We start from the raw sequence: 14,812 nt of genomic DNA, 5'->3' as shown, positions 1-14,812 counted from the left end.
CACTGTCTCAGTGCATATGTGGAACTTGATTTTGGATAGAGAACAGCTGGCTCAGAGTGCACCCAGGAAAACTGAACCAAGTCCCTACCTTTACTGAATCATATTCACAGCAGCGCCTCAGCCATACAGGCTCTTGTCCCCTTCCACTACTCTCATTTGTATCTCCTTTTCTTCTCACTTGCTACTCATTTATATTCAATGTTTCCTTTTCCTGTACCTGATTTTTGTGCCTTTCTTCATGTTTCTTCCTCCCTCTTCTCTTTGCTAAGCACACTCTCCTTGCTATCAAATCAATCTCTTCTTAAAACTTGTTATACCCATGAACCTCTCTGTTCCCCCCACCAGTGAGATTTCCATGGGAGTTAGATTGCAGGCTCTTTGGGCCAGGGACGGTTCTCCTTTCAGTATTGCCTGTGCACACGGGGAGAGAATGTGCACCCCTACTTGTTAGCCATGGCTTACCTCCTTATATGCACCAGTACATTCATAGTAGTCACGAGAAGGCAGACCAAGCCCAGGTTGATCAATCTACAAAAACAATTAAAAAAAATAGCTTACAGACAAAATAGTCCCACCCTATAGCAAACCAAAATTTTGGAAATGATGAAAGTATTGCTCTCTGATTTCATTCTTGCCTTAATACTGCAAATCCACAGGCTGACTGAGGTGGAATGCGCTCTCTCTCTCTCTCTCTCTTTTTTCCTACCTTCCTCTTTCCCCCCCCCCACTTCTTTTTCCTCTCCTTTTTCCTTCGTATTACTGGAAAACTTTACATCAAGACTGAATGCATCCCTAAGAGCCATGCTGTAATTCAAACATAGACATTGGACTTGAGGAGGGATTAATACAGGGAAGTCTTCCAGCCTGTGTCCTGCAGGGTATCAGATTAGATAATCACAGTGGAACCTTCTGGCCTTAAAATTATGAATCATCTCCTCTTAGCTCTTTCCCTCTGCTGCCGCCCTGTGAACAATACAGTCCATTGTGGCATTGTCTTCAGAGGTAAGCAGACAACGCAACTGGTGGCAAGGAATACACAGACAAATCTACCAGTGGGCACCATAGCTCTTGTATACTCTATATAATGTGTAAAACAGACTAGATTCACCATTGTTAGGGTTGTATGAGAAAGCTTGGTTGCAGATGGATTCACTAGTGCACTTCCCCAGATATTCTGCTATGGGAGACTATTTTAAATTATGGCCAGGGTAGGCTGCACAGCAGCTGCCTGGAAAATGCGCTATTTAATCAACAAACAGACTGGTCACTCTGGCCACATCCCTTTCAGAGCTCTGCTCAGCAGATCCTGCAGTGGAGTAAGCGGTGTGACTGTCTTGTACACCTGAAACTCCCTTCTTGGTGGGTTTTCTGCCTTAGGGTCTTGGAATCCTAAGTTATGCTGTCTGAGCATAGTCCAGCGAGTATAAGAAAATATGCTGCATGTATACTGTTTTCATACATATACAGATATTTGTCACAGTCCTATTAAGTGTAATTAAAAACCCTCAGTAACAGATTCTCTGTACCAGACTGATAAAAGCTTTAAATACAAAGGATACAAACATTCATAAGATTTGCTATTGCTTAACTGCCAAAATTCAAATCAGTAAATTTTTCCTTCTGACTTCTTATAGCTAATATTTATAAAATAGAGTGAAATGTGTATTGCTCAGGATTATTTAGACAATGCCATTCTAGCAGGCTTACATGAATGATATGCGCTGTGGAGTTCTTATCATCTGTGCCAACAAAAAAATTAACAAGGACCCTTTTCCCATATTGTGAATTCAGTTGTGCAATAACTGTTTCAGCTGTCCAACTGGCACCTAAGGAAATTATAGATGCATTTAGTCTCTTTATTTTTGGAAAATAAAGAAAAAATACAATCATTTAGAGATTTTTAACAGAAAAATAAACAGACAAAAGTTGTCCTACCATATGCAGAGTCCCAGTTATCTGTTGTTACAGGCCATTCAGACACCCGTGGCAATATATTGATCAAAGGTTTTCCACCTCTACTATCAATAATAGCTTTTGGAAACAAAAAAATTAATACAGTATGAGTTATATGCCCAGATATTTTAAAACATCCAAATACTGTATTGACTTGTATAAAAGGTTCTCCATATTCCAGGATTCTGCAGCTGAAAAGCTTTCCCACAGAACACACTCACCAGCAGCATCGCAGATTTGTGCTCCAGAATCTGAGATTTCTTTTTAAAAAAATTCTCTCATGGATGAAAAACAAACCAACCAAATAAAAAAACTTTAAAATGTGAGCCAGTGTAAACTGAAGTACAGTCTGCTGCAATCACCTTCAAACAATAGCTCTGAAAAGTTTCAGAGCTAACGTTTCACTCTGATACCTAACAATGATCATTCAAAGGGCTACATTGTTAGCTATTTTACTGCTGATCATTTTAGTAGAAACATCTGGCTAACATTCTTATCCCTAAAATCCAAGACTGTCTCCCTATGCCTTTCCTGATGTCAGAAGTCCCAAATGACTGCTACCCAGCACTCACTCTCCATCTTACCCCTCAAGAATTTCTACAGTGCAGTTCTAAGTTGCTGAGAAAAGGCAGCAGCACAGAGAATACTGAAAGTGCATGGGAAGAGTAATCTAAACTGATATCAAAATTAATAACATGGGCTACTGTACTGATATTGATATTTAATTAAATAAAAATCTACATAAGAACAGCCATACTGGGTCAGACCAAAGGTCCATCTAGCCCAATATCCTGTCTTCCGACAGTGGCCAATGCCAGCTGCCCCAGGGAGAACGAACAGAACAGGTAATCATCAAGTGATCCATTCCCAGCTTCTGGCAAACAGAGTCTAGGGACACTTTATTTAGTTTACATGAAGTCGGGTCAGAATTTCCAGTTTGCTTCCCGAGATGGCTCCAGAAGCTGGGGGTCTTGTAGCATTTAGGTATAGCTGCCATGCACTGCACAGTATATGGATTATGCCCATATTTATATAGCAATCTTATGTACAGTAATTTGTGGATAAACTTACTTTCATTTATACATGATCTGTACAGAGTTTTTGCTTTCTGCACTGCCACTATGTCATTGCTGTTGTCCCTGTCAAGGACATCTGAAACAAAGAACACATACATGGACAAATATTACAGCATCTCATCTGCAGTGGGAGGAGCCTGGAGAAAAACATGATGGAAACCAACTGGGAGCACAAGTATGGGGGATCAATAACTCTTTGGCATGCTCCCTGTTCATAGCAAATCCCATAGAAGCCCCTCCACTCCAAGTCTGAGAGGACAGGGCCCTGGAGGTGGCATGGCTGGGTGAGGAGTGGTGAGACTCTTGAGACAGCTACTCTCCATGGTATCACCTCTAGTCTACAGAAGTTTCCCAATAATGTTTGCCAGGTAAACCTTCTATGGAGTCCCCCTCTGTAGAATGAAAATTCCCTGACCCAGGCAGGAGAGTTTGCAGATGGTGGGGAAGCTCTGTGAGTAGAGGGAGCTGTGTTGCCATGCAAGAGGTGAAGCCTAGGAAATAGTACAAGAATATTAGGTTTCCTTGCAGAGGCCTATTACCAACGGGGATGCTCTGAGTTTTGCATATTGTGTCCCCAAAATGATCTGCTGGGGGTAGCTGGGAAGGGTGCTAGCTTCCCACCCCCTGAAATGGAATTATTAGAAGAATACCCTATGCGTGGAAACTCAAGGGAGGGATTATATAGGCCACAATCCTGAATTTGGTCTTAATACCTTGTGACATCTTGATATGCCTTGACCTTAACATTTAGAAAGGGGTCAGCCTGTTTGGTTGCAGCTGAAGGATTACTGACATGCAGAATGTAAAGCTGGCACAGAACAACTTCCAGCATGTGAAGCAGTGCTCCAAGGGCTCGCACAGAGGGAAATTCCTTTCTTCCCCTCACCTGGAACAGCTGTCACTTATAGGTCATGAGGGTAATGAACTGGGTTTCAGCTTTTGTAAGAGGTGGATAAGTGCACAGAATTCAGTCCTCACAGAAGTCAGTTCTGGACAAGTCTGCTTCAGTGGTCAGCTATTATTTTTCAGAAACAACAGCATAACCACCAAAGCTCAAATTACTAGCCAAGCAAATAGTCTGGCTTGACTTATGCTGAACTGAATACAGAAGAATCTTGGCTATTCTATCATGTATAAACCTTTATTAGATAACGTGTTTTTAGATAACGTGTTTTTGTTCTGATTACACGTAAGCCAAAGAGGAAACTTTTATATGGTTCAGCTTTCTAGTACATGGACTAACTCCACTGACCTTTCAAAACAACTTCTAGTTCGTCTCTTAAAATGTCAAAGTTGCTGTAACGGGAGCTGGTCTCTGGAATGACATTCTTCTTTAACCATCCTCCACAGGCATACTGGTAAAAATCTTTGCAAGGTTCTGCAGTAGTGTCCATATTCTCAATGATTCGCGCTGCTGTAATAGGAGACAGATCGACATGTAGAAACCTTAGAGAAAATAAATAAATCTGGATTCTGAGGCGGAAAGGGACTAATATAATTCCTGAGTTTAGGATATCCTGGCTTCCCCCTTCCCTCTCCAAAACACCTACACAATCTTCTTAAGTTAAGTTAAAAGATTTTTTTTCTAAACTAGCCAGTAAATTTTAATATCTTTAAAGCCCTGTATAGACAATGATGAATTCATCCTCATGACCACCCTGCGAGTTGGGTGGGCATTATCTCCATGTTACTAATGGGAACACTGAGACAGTAAGGTAAAGTAACTTACCCAAGGCAGAGTCAGTGTGAGACCCAGGATTAGAATTTAGAATCACCTGACTCCCAACCTTGTGCTCATTCTTCCAGATCACACCACCTTTCTAATTCATATTATAATATGATAAATACAAAATTGATATCTGATATTGTTCACTGAAAGCTCTTCATCCTCAAAGGGCAGTAGAGCTGGACCCTCATGTAGTGGTGAGTAAGCAGCCTTAAAGCAAAACTCCAGTGATTTGTTTGTTATCTAAAAGGTATTTAAAAAAAAAAACAATTTTGTGCATATTTCTACTCAGTATGCATTTAAAAATGTCAAAGCATCTTTTAAAAATCCTAGTTGCTTATTTAGGATCAATATTTACTGGGCCAAATGCTGAAGTACTTTCTTAATTTAATCCTTACTCAGGTAAATCTGCCATTGATTTTAATGTGCCTAGATGTGGAGCTACTACTACTACTAAACATTCCACAAAATGCAACACATACAATCATTTTTTTTTTTTTAGTTACCAGTTTTTTTTTCTAATTGTATTTGGCATCATAAAATTTTCAAGATAATCAGTCACGGAGTCATCATTTGTTTTTTAATTATATACAAGGTACTTATGTTTCCTTTACTCATTTACACTTCTTTGTAATAAAATGTGGCTAGAATAGCATTTAAATTACACAGAGAGGGAGACATTTTCAGAGGAGATTGGAGTCTGGTGAATGAAGGAAACTAGGGATTGGAAGTGAGTGTTAGGAGTTAAGTCTCCTAGAAAGGGTAGTGCTCAGTCTACAGAATTAAAATTATATTTTGGTGGAGTTGGAGATTTGAGGGCCTGCTTGTGCACAGATTCCTACCATTTGAGCTAAAAGAATAACCGTTAAGTGAAAGCAATGGTAAGCTGTTAGCCTCTATGTAAACTAGCCACCAGAGCAGGACAATTTTCAAGCAAACTTCACTTGCAGTAGTGGTAGTTTGGCTCCTGGGAGCCTTTCTAGAAGGAATGAAAGACAGAGCCTATAGTAGAAGAAATCAAGCACAGGGCTGTCAGCAGAAGGAAAAGATCTCTGGGATTTTGAGTAGAGATGAAGATTTAAGGTTCTGGAGTAAAGATTAAGTCAGTGTGTGTTGAAAATGTGTGGAAAAGAAGACAAATAGATGCTTGAAGCAAAAGAGAGACAAAACCCTGTAAATGAAAAGTCAAAGCACGTCACCAAGAAATTCTAAAAAGTTTGGTTAAAAAGTTACCAAAACACGTCATTACTCTATTCCTGTATTGTTCCTTAGAAATCTATATTTCTAGTAAATAAAGTTTAAAAATTGTATACCACTAGCATTTTATACATAATACATAGTGTGGTCTGCTGCCAATTATTTTTTTAAAAAACCCTATTTTGTATATTTCTTCACATGAGGCAAACTGTACACTCACAATGGAGAGAATGGTAAATTATTTTTATTGCATTTTTTTGGATGAACAATATGCTCGGAAAATCCTATGGGGAGTCACTGCAGCTTGAATGATGAATTTGTGTCTCAGTTAAATTTTAAGTTTATCACTTTCACCAAAGCACTACTGATCTTGTTTTCCTTTATTTGTCCATGCTGCAGCTCTTGGTTTTATTGGGCCTGCTTCTGCTCTCATTGAGATCAATAGCTAAACTCCTATTAACTACAGTAAGAGCAGACCCACAGAGCTCAATCAATTGGCATCTATAATGCAAGACCTTCATTTTCAGGGGCTTGTACATACTGCAAAGTTTTTGAAAATGAACACACAGGTATGAACGATGTACTGGGACAGTTTTGTAAGTTCAAGGCTTTACCAGTTTATTTAATTTCTATCCCTAATAAAATTGTCCTGATTCAATTTCATTTGGGACCTCTGTATAATTTCCTTGGGTTAGTAATTTGATCACATACTTTCCATGTGTGAATCGCTGCCATAGTAATACTGAAAGTAACCTAAGCAGCTTATCCTACTTGGCCTTGATATCAAAGTCCAAACAGATATTCAATGGACACCAACTATTGATTTAAATACTGAACTCAGAATCACAGTTTATCACAGTGGAAACATTATATTAGTTACCATGTATTATTAGATGGACAACTATTTCTCTGGTTTAAGGGATTTTTTTATTATACCAGTCTTTCGCAACAGAGTGAATTTTATCATGTCATTGAATCACTTCATAACGGTGCAAAACTCATGAAAACCACTATATTACCAAATCTTTTGAACTGCTGGGTGCCTTGAACTCCCACCAACTAACCATTGCAGAACACTGGCTTAGGGCTGGAGTTTGGAGACCCCATTTGCAGTAGCGAGCATTTAAACCCAGGAGTGGTCGTGTGGGTGAATGAGTATGTGCTCACAGACATGAACAAGGACTCCACAATCTGCCCTTAGGTCATGTGCCATATTTATAGGTCTGACCTCCTACATAAAATAGGCCACAGGACTTCCCTGGAAGAAGAAGAAGAAGAAGAATGCAGAATACATGATGAGTTATACGGTTTAAAGGTTTTATGGGTGCTTGTTTGGAATGAGCTGTGTTATTCACAAGGCTTATCTCAAATTCAGACTAATAATTTTACCTATGATTATTTATTCACATAGAGCATATAGAACAAATGGAATGTTCTCTGGGTAGCTGCCCAAAGGAATTTACAGTCTAACTCTCACAAATATGATATATGGACCACAGTTCGAAGATGAGTAGATGCAGAGAACTGTATTTTTGTATCCCAATGAAAACCAAGTAAAGGCGAGACTGTGGCTGTAAGCTGCTGGACTGAGTTGGTGATGTCTCCCAGTGACATCGGAGTCAGTGGCAAAAGTCTCATTGACTTCAGCTGGGCCAGTATTTCACTCGTGCCTGAGGCAATACAATGTTTCCTGAAGCATTGGGTGAGTGCCCACAGCAAGGGCATCTGCTACTACTATAGTGCAGTATGTGCTTCCCTCTTTCCTGTGGCAGCCAATGATGAAGGAATGATGAAATTCTATTTTTCCTCTTAGCAGTATAGTCCCCCAGTCCTTTTACTTTAAAGGGCCAATGACTGGCTGTGCTTAGAGAAGTTAAGTGGGGTACAAGGTTCCTTGCTTCCTCTTCACCTCAGCCTCTTTCGTATGCCCATGCAGGGCAGTGCACAATTTAAATGATAGAGGATGAAATCTGGAAGATACAGGGTAAAATCCTGCCCCACTGGAATCAATAGGAGTTTTGCAATCAACTTCAATGGGGCCAGGATTTCACCCATAAAAGATAAATCACTACCCTGCTAGAGAGCTTGAAGGCTTGATCCTGATCTCAGTCATGCAGAGAAGCTGATTTTTACAGGACAGTCAACAATGAAAGCCTGTGTTTTGAGATCAGGATTGAGGTTTTAATATGCTTTTAAAAAGTGAACCATTGTTGCTATATTTCATGAATTAAAGTATGATATACAATTAAATCAATTAATTTTACCAAACATTTTAATTAAACTTAAATAAAACTGATATTATAAAACTCCCACAAAAGTATCTACTACAAACACGTAAAGACCATATGAAATCAGTACTCTTTCAGTGCCGTTGCTTTCCTGAAACAGCTAAAGTGTTACTAAATAAATGAGAGATTTGTGAAGAGGGGAATATTTAAGGTAAGCAGGGTGACAATGTATAATGGATTTCATAAAGTACTCATATAGGCAAAAGTATTAGAATCAGTTGAAAAGCTATATATCCTTACCTGATTTTATACAGTCTGAAGACTTGCAAACACCATCTGAAAAAAGTTATGGGACAAAAATTCAAATCCTTAATTTCCAGTTGAAAGTCTCCTTAATGTACACTACTCTAAATTTTAATTTCAGTGCTACCGTCATTTCAGAATTGAATTTAAAGGCAATGCAGAGGCTAAACACCACCTAAAATTTTAATTTATTAAGGGCCTGATCCCTGCAAACACTTATACAATTGAATATAATGCTAACTACTATGTCCTATTGGCATCAGTGGATACTCACAATAGTTAGTGCTTCAACTGGTAAGTAAGTGTTTTCAGGATCAGGCCCTAAGATTGCTAACATCTTCATTTAGTTAGGGTCATGCACTGCTTTTGATCCTTCTGATGAAATTCCGATTGACAACAATGGGAGCCGTACTGCAAATCAAGAGCCTTAGTTAGGAAGAATAAAGTTTTCATGCTGGGTACAATAAGAATGTACAGAAACCTTTTCCATTTCATTTATCTTTTCACCAGCATATTGTATACTCTTCTTCACTGTGTAATTATAGACTGTAAACTACAGAATTGGTATATTGGAACAAACAGGTTTTTTTTTTTAATATAGCATTTGCCACATTCTGTTTCTTGAAGTAAAAATTGTTAAAAAGGAATGTTCATAGTAAATCAGAACTTTAAATGAAATATTACATTTGGATGAATTTTTAAATTTCAGTTGACCATTTAATGATGTCTAATGACTCTTTTATGGTCAGCTGTCAATAAATGGCAGCTGTTAATCAGCTAATTTTATACACAATACTCTGTATGATTATAAAAAGTATAACATAGTAGTGACAGGCAATTAAATTCTTGGCTGAGCCCCTCTAGGTCAAACATAAAATGTTTTTTCTTTTATTAGCTAAATAATTTAGTTAGCAATATATATGCAGTCAAGCATACTGAAACTTTAACGTCGCGTTTGAGCCTATCTCACTTGAGTGCTATTACCTTATTCTATCAGGTCCATTCTATTCTTGAAGACATTTTTGTTTTTGCAGAACATTAATAACTTTAACATTCAAATTGCACTAAGATGAACATTCACTTACCATCATATGTTGCATACAGAGCTATCATTGTGATAGATATAATAGTTAGGAGAATCACTACAACAACTAGCCCTATTTCGAGGGCGCTCCATCGCAGTTTTTTCTTTGGTTTTGGAGTGTTCATTTCAGTTATATCCATCTGGCTTTCCGACTTGCCCATAACCCAAATTCTGAGAAGAAAAAAGCCAAATTCACTGAGAGCCTAATTGAATCATATTTCCCAAATACATCTAGCCACTTAGCTCATCAGCTACTAGGATGTTTTCCGTGGTGAGCTAGGAAAAAAGGTTGGCTTGTTTACAAATCTGAGTAGCATGTTAGTCATGAAATTAAAATGACTATAACCACACAGTTGTTTTGCCACTCACAGTTCACAGGACAGTTCTTCTTTCACATATACAACCCATCGAAAAGGAAAGAACACAAACCCAAGGTTTTAACACTTACCCTTGTGATTTAATCATACATCTTGGTACAAGAGTTCACAGGCAAGTAAAAGGCAACTATTACTGTCTGAATAAACATTAACTTAACATTCTAATCTTTGATCTAATGCCCAAGGTCAAATGTTGTTTTTGCCTCAGTGGCATTTTTTAAATCATTTCAGCAATTAAAGATTGTACTGTTGAGGCTATGACTAAATAGAAGCAAGAAAAATGTTTTGTTCTGGGGTTGTGGGAGTCTTTATGTTAATTTTAATGGGAGTAGGATCAGGACCACTGATCTAACTTTAGATGGGTGTAAATTAGGAATAACTCCAAGAAAGCCCAATAAAACTAGTGGAAGTGAGGTCAGCGAATGTGCAGGTAGTAGGATATGGTTGTGGTGACAGTCCTTTTTGTTTGTATTTCTTTAAAGGCAGTTTTTGGTTTACCTCTCACAGTACTGCTGATCTTATATCCACTCCTTGCATCCTTATTTGAATATCGCCATTCAAAGGGGGCCCATTCATTCCCTCTTCTTCTGCAATATTGGGTCAGATTCTCCTTGATGCAAGATAATTCTCCCTGCCACAGAATGGGGACTCTGACAGTATCAACATAGAGTTTCCTTGAGATTCTTTTATCCTTGTCCTTTCCACTCTACAGGGAAGAATATTGGATTTCTACCAGCAGGAACTGTGGAAATCCTCAAATTCTCTGAGCTTGTTCCCCAAAGTAACAAACCAAGGGCACAGCAACAAGTCAGGGCCTTCGAGTCCTCCTGCCTCCATCATACCCAGAGGAATCCACCTGGGGCATCTGGTCCAGTGGCCCTCCTTGCCATCATCCAATAAGGAACAACAGCTGGAGGTGACCTTCTCGGGAATCTTGACATCAAAACTCAGTCAGCTCTGAGGCTTCTTCTCTCTCTCTCTCTCTCTCTCTCTCTCTCTCTCTCTCTCTCTCTATTTTATTTGCTGTATTGCTATTGGTGGCTGGTTCTGCTTCATCCCTATCCTCTCCTACCACCATAGCCATTCAACTGCCCAACCTCCTTTCCTTCCCCTTATAGATTGTGAGTCTCACTCATTCACACTCTTTTATACTATGACCTCTTCCTCCCCTCCTTTCAATTTCAAGATCTCTGCAGCCCATCCCCCCCAAAAAGTAGCCCTCTATAACTAGTATTTGTAAATTAATAAATAAAATATGTAAAAGAATTCAACAGCCTGGAGCTAACTTTCCACCTGTCTCATCACCCTGATCACTTTGTGTGAATGTTCCCCAACTCTTCATCTCTTTTAGACTCTAGGCTCTCCTGGGCAGGGCTGGTGTATGTTTGCCCAGCATCAAGCTCAATGGAGTCTGTGGCCCTGAGCCTGACTGGTGCCTTTGGGGGACTATGGGAACAATAATAACAAGAGTAAATAAATGAATAGGATGATATGCCCTCCCATTGTCTCCAAGTTCTACTTGCAGTCCCCAGATGTCACACTGCTTACAGGCTCTAATAACTCTCAGCTGTTTGCTTAAGGGATAGTTCTGGAACCACAGAGCAAGGAGGCACAGGTGGTCCATAGGAGATTGGAATCCTGCATAGCTTGTCTAGCCCCTCCCTTTTCAAACATATAGCAACTACCAGAGCCCTACCTTCCTTCCAGTCCACATGGCCCCCTGTTTTGCTGTGAATTATAGGCTTTTCATCAAATGAGTTACAGCCTGCCACACATAAGAGTGGAATCCCATAGAAAATGGATACAGAAGAGTGAGAACGTTCCATGTTTGGGAGAACTGGGGCCTATATTAAACTGTGAAATCTAAATTCACAGATAAAAATGTATAACTTTTAAATTGCTTTTATCTTTTCACCTCCACACACAGCAAGCAATAAGAATTGTTCTTTATTTATATTAAGAGCTGACCAATGCTCAAAATGTTACAAATACTCTCCTCCAAAATTAAAATATAGGACACTTTTCTGATTTTGGAAGTGTTTTTAGTGCCCTGGAAAGGCAGCTTTTCAGAGCTACATGAAGAATTATATCTTAAATGTGCTTCTTGCAGTCAGCAACTTTTTCCAAGTGAACTAGTCTTTCTGCTGCTGCAGGAGTGTTCCTCTTATTTAAAGGTATCCCACTGATTCATTCTTACTTTTAGTTCTTTGTAAAACCTATAAAGTCTGCGTTAAAGAACACCTAGTAAAAGCCTTTTTATGTGTTAATTGCAGACACAACAAAAGCCTAGGAGGAATTTAAGCAGATATGACCTTAGGTATTATAGTTTCATTATGTTTCTCTCAGTGCTCCTGTGATCTCTACTAGCTGCCCACTAAAGCTTAAACATCCATAATTATTTTGACCGACTGGCCCAGGTGGTAGAGTGAGTTAATGCATTAGCTTTTCACTTCTGGATGTATATGTTTAAAACTGACCTCTGAGATGAGCCACATGTTCTCAATCAGATCTCTAAAGAAATGTATGTGTGTCCCAAAAGTACCACACACTTCCACATGAATTAAAACGTATGTCCTGAGGAACTGAGGAGTAGACCTGGTGTGCTACAGTAAGAGTAGGAAAGGATTGACGGAGATGACTAATGAATGCCTTCAGCCATCACTCAGATAAGCATAAACTCTTGGGCTAGGGCCACTGTCTCTTCTACATTTTATCAGATATGTGAATGTGATCTTGGAGTAACTATATATACCTGCAAAAACCTTCACCATTTACAAATATAATTCATTAATTAAAAAGTGAACACAGAGTATTTGTTACAGCCATACCACTTTGTGCTATGATTTTGTCAGCTCCTACAAGCTAAGTAGTGGCCTGGATCAAGAAAAGGGATATCAGAATCCTATTGACACTACTGATTATTCAGTAGGTAGCAATTTGGTTATGGTATCCATTGTTCATCCTTTGGAGGAGCTGTAAAACCAAAGTTACCAAAGGGGTAAGACCAGAGTCACGATCATTTCAGTAGGATGATTTCCATAAGTAAAGGGTGCAGGATGTGGCCCCTGGAACACTAAGCTGGATCCTGCAGGGCACTTAGCTCGGAGCTGAATGTGCTCAGCATCTCACTGGTGGCACTAAGTTTCTTGCAGGTTCAAACCCATAGTGATTTAATAAGTTTTATGAAATGTGTAATATCAACTTTTATGAGAAAGACAATGTGAAAAAATAACCAAATGCCCTCAAAGCATAATCAGTATCACTGTAAATTACATTTGAGTCCAGTGGAGGAAAACAGGGTACTTGAAAATAAGGCATGTATGACTTCATGATGACAAAAGTAGCAGAAGATCGAAACAACATAAATCTAGATAGTGTTAACTATATGCTGTATATAATTAAAAATCATAGTCCAATGAAGGCTTGGCCTCCATAACATTAAGAGGAGACTCTGCTGCAACATGTTCCAGGGCACGTTTGTTGACGAGAGGGACAGCCAAGTAACTGTGTACAGGGAGGTGTGATAGTCACAGAGAGAAAGCAGTTTTCTAAACTATCTCCATAGCTCTCCAGTTGCATCTTCTCCCTGTCCTCCTCTTCCTCCCTCACTTCCAGAACCTCTCCCTGTCCGACCCCACTCACATTCTCTTCCCCTTTTCCAGTCTCCTTCTCTCCACTTCAAATCTCCCTCCCCCCTTCTCCAGCCCATATGCCCTCGCCCTGTCCTCTCGCCGCTGCCCTGTCTCCTCACCTCCTGCCAGTCCCGCTGCCCTGTCTCCTCTCCCGGGACTCACCAGCTGATGTTCGGAGAAGTTCGGTGCGGATGTAAATAGACACATCACCGACCAATGAAAAAGCGAAGGCAGCCTTGGGTGTCCCCGGCCGACCAGTCGCCGGGAGCCAGCGGGACAGCGGCTGGGCTGGGGAGGTAGAGCGGGGCACAGACCCTGCTCCTGGGGCGCTGGGCTCAGACTCCGGCTGCAGCACGGCCAGGGGCGAGGAGCTGCGGCATCTCCAAGACATCAAAGCCCAGCAAAGCGCTGCCTGCTCCCCGCACCGGCTGCGGTGGGAGGTTAGCGGCGGCTGCTGCAGAGCCAGGCTTTGCTGGCGGCAGTAAACCAGCCCTTGTCTCCAGGGGCGGCTCTAGACATTTCACCGCCCCAAGCAGGGCGGCATGCCGCGGGGGGCGCTCTGCCGGTCCCGCGGCTCCAGTGGACCTCCCGCAGGCGTCCCTGCGGAGGGTCCGCTGGTTCCGCGGCTCCACTGGCAGAGCGCCCCCCGCGGCATGCTGTCCCAAGCACTCGCTTGGCGTGCTGGGGTCTGGAGCCGCCCTGCTTGTCTCCCGCCGGCCGGCTGGGCAGGTCTCTGCGGGGAGCCGAAGGCTTCCCCCGGGCGATCGTACAATGGGATGGGGGCAGGAAGAAGAGCGCCTCGTCACCGCGCTGCTCCCACCTGGCAGGGGAGGAGAGGGGTTGGCCAGGCACTCCCGCCACAGCTCGCTCGGGCTTGGCAAGGGAAAAAGGCGCCTGCTGTGGCAGGGGAGCACTGGTCCGAGGGAGGTGCCCCATTTCCTGACTCGGGACTGGAGGCTTGGGGCAAACTTTCGCCTGCTGCGCTCTCTCGCGTGTGTGAAAGACACACAAAGGCCGTATGCAAAAGTGACAGCCGAGCTGCAGCGGGAGCTCAGACTGCACCTTGCTTCACTGGGTTTTCGTGTCTCCCCAGGCTCAGCCCAAGGGGGAGAGGGAGAGAGAGAGGCGGAGGGTGCAAAGGGGTTGGGGGGATTAGCAGTGGAAGTTCTGCCGTGCACAATGCAGGCGCGTTGCCTTTGTCATATTTATGCAGTCCCATCGCTTCTCTGCAAGCTT

General features: G+C 41.3%; 1 protein-coding gene across 2 annotated transcripts in view; it reads right to left on the bottom strand.

Annotated features, from left to right (window-relative positions):
• The window catches only part of MME (membrane metalloendopeptidase), a 63,027-nt gene extending 48,961 nt beyond the window's left edge, over positions 1 to 14,066 (bottom strand). For both annotated transcript variants that reach the window (XM_050965906.1, XM_050965907.1), the window contains exons 1-8: positions 13,739 to 14,066; positions 9,569 to 9,738; positions 8,481 to 8,516; positions 4,282 to 4,443; positions 3,025 to 3,105; positions 1,936 to 2,031; positions 1,708 to 1,826; positions 463 to 528 (exon numbers count right to left, since the gene is read on the bottom strand). In XM_050965906.1, the coding sequence (XP_050821863.1) occupies positions 463 to 528; positions 1,708 to 1,826; positions 1,936 to 2,031; positions 3,025 to 3,105; positions 4,282 to 4,443; positions 8,481 to 8,516; positions 9,569 to 9,728 (720 nt within the window). In that variant the 5' untranslated portion in view covers positions 9,729 to 9,738; positions 13,739 to 14,066. The remainder of the gene's footprint in view (positions 1 to 462; positions 529 to 1,707; positions 1,827 to 1,935; positions 2,032 to 3,024; positions 3,106 to 4,281; positions 4,444 to 8,480; positions 8,517 to 9,568; positions 9,739 to 13,738) is intronic.
• Between the last annotated feature and the right edge of the window lie 746 nt (positions 14,067 to 14,812).

The sequence above is a fragment of the Gopherus flavomarginatus genome, chromosome 8 (assembly GCF_025201925.1).
Source record: "Gopherus flavomarginatus isolate rGopFla2 chromosome 8, rGopFla2.mat.asm, whole genome shotgun sequence".
Taxonomy (NCBI): domain Eukaryota; kingdom Metazoa; phylum Chordata; order Testudines; family Testudinidae; genus Gopherus; species Gopherus flavomarginatus.
This window is presented reverse-complemented; position numbering and strand designations above follow the sequence as displayed.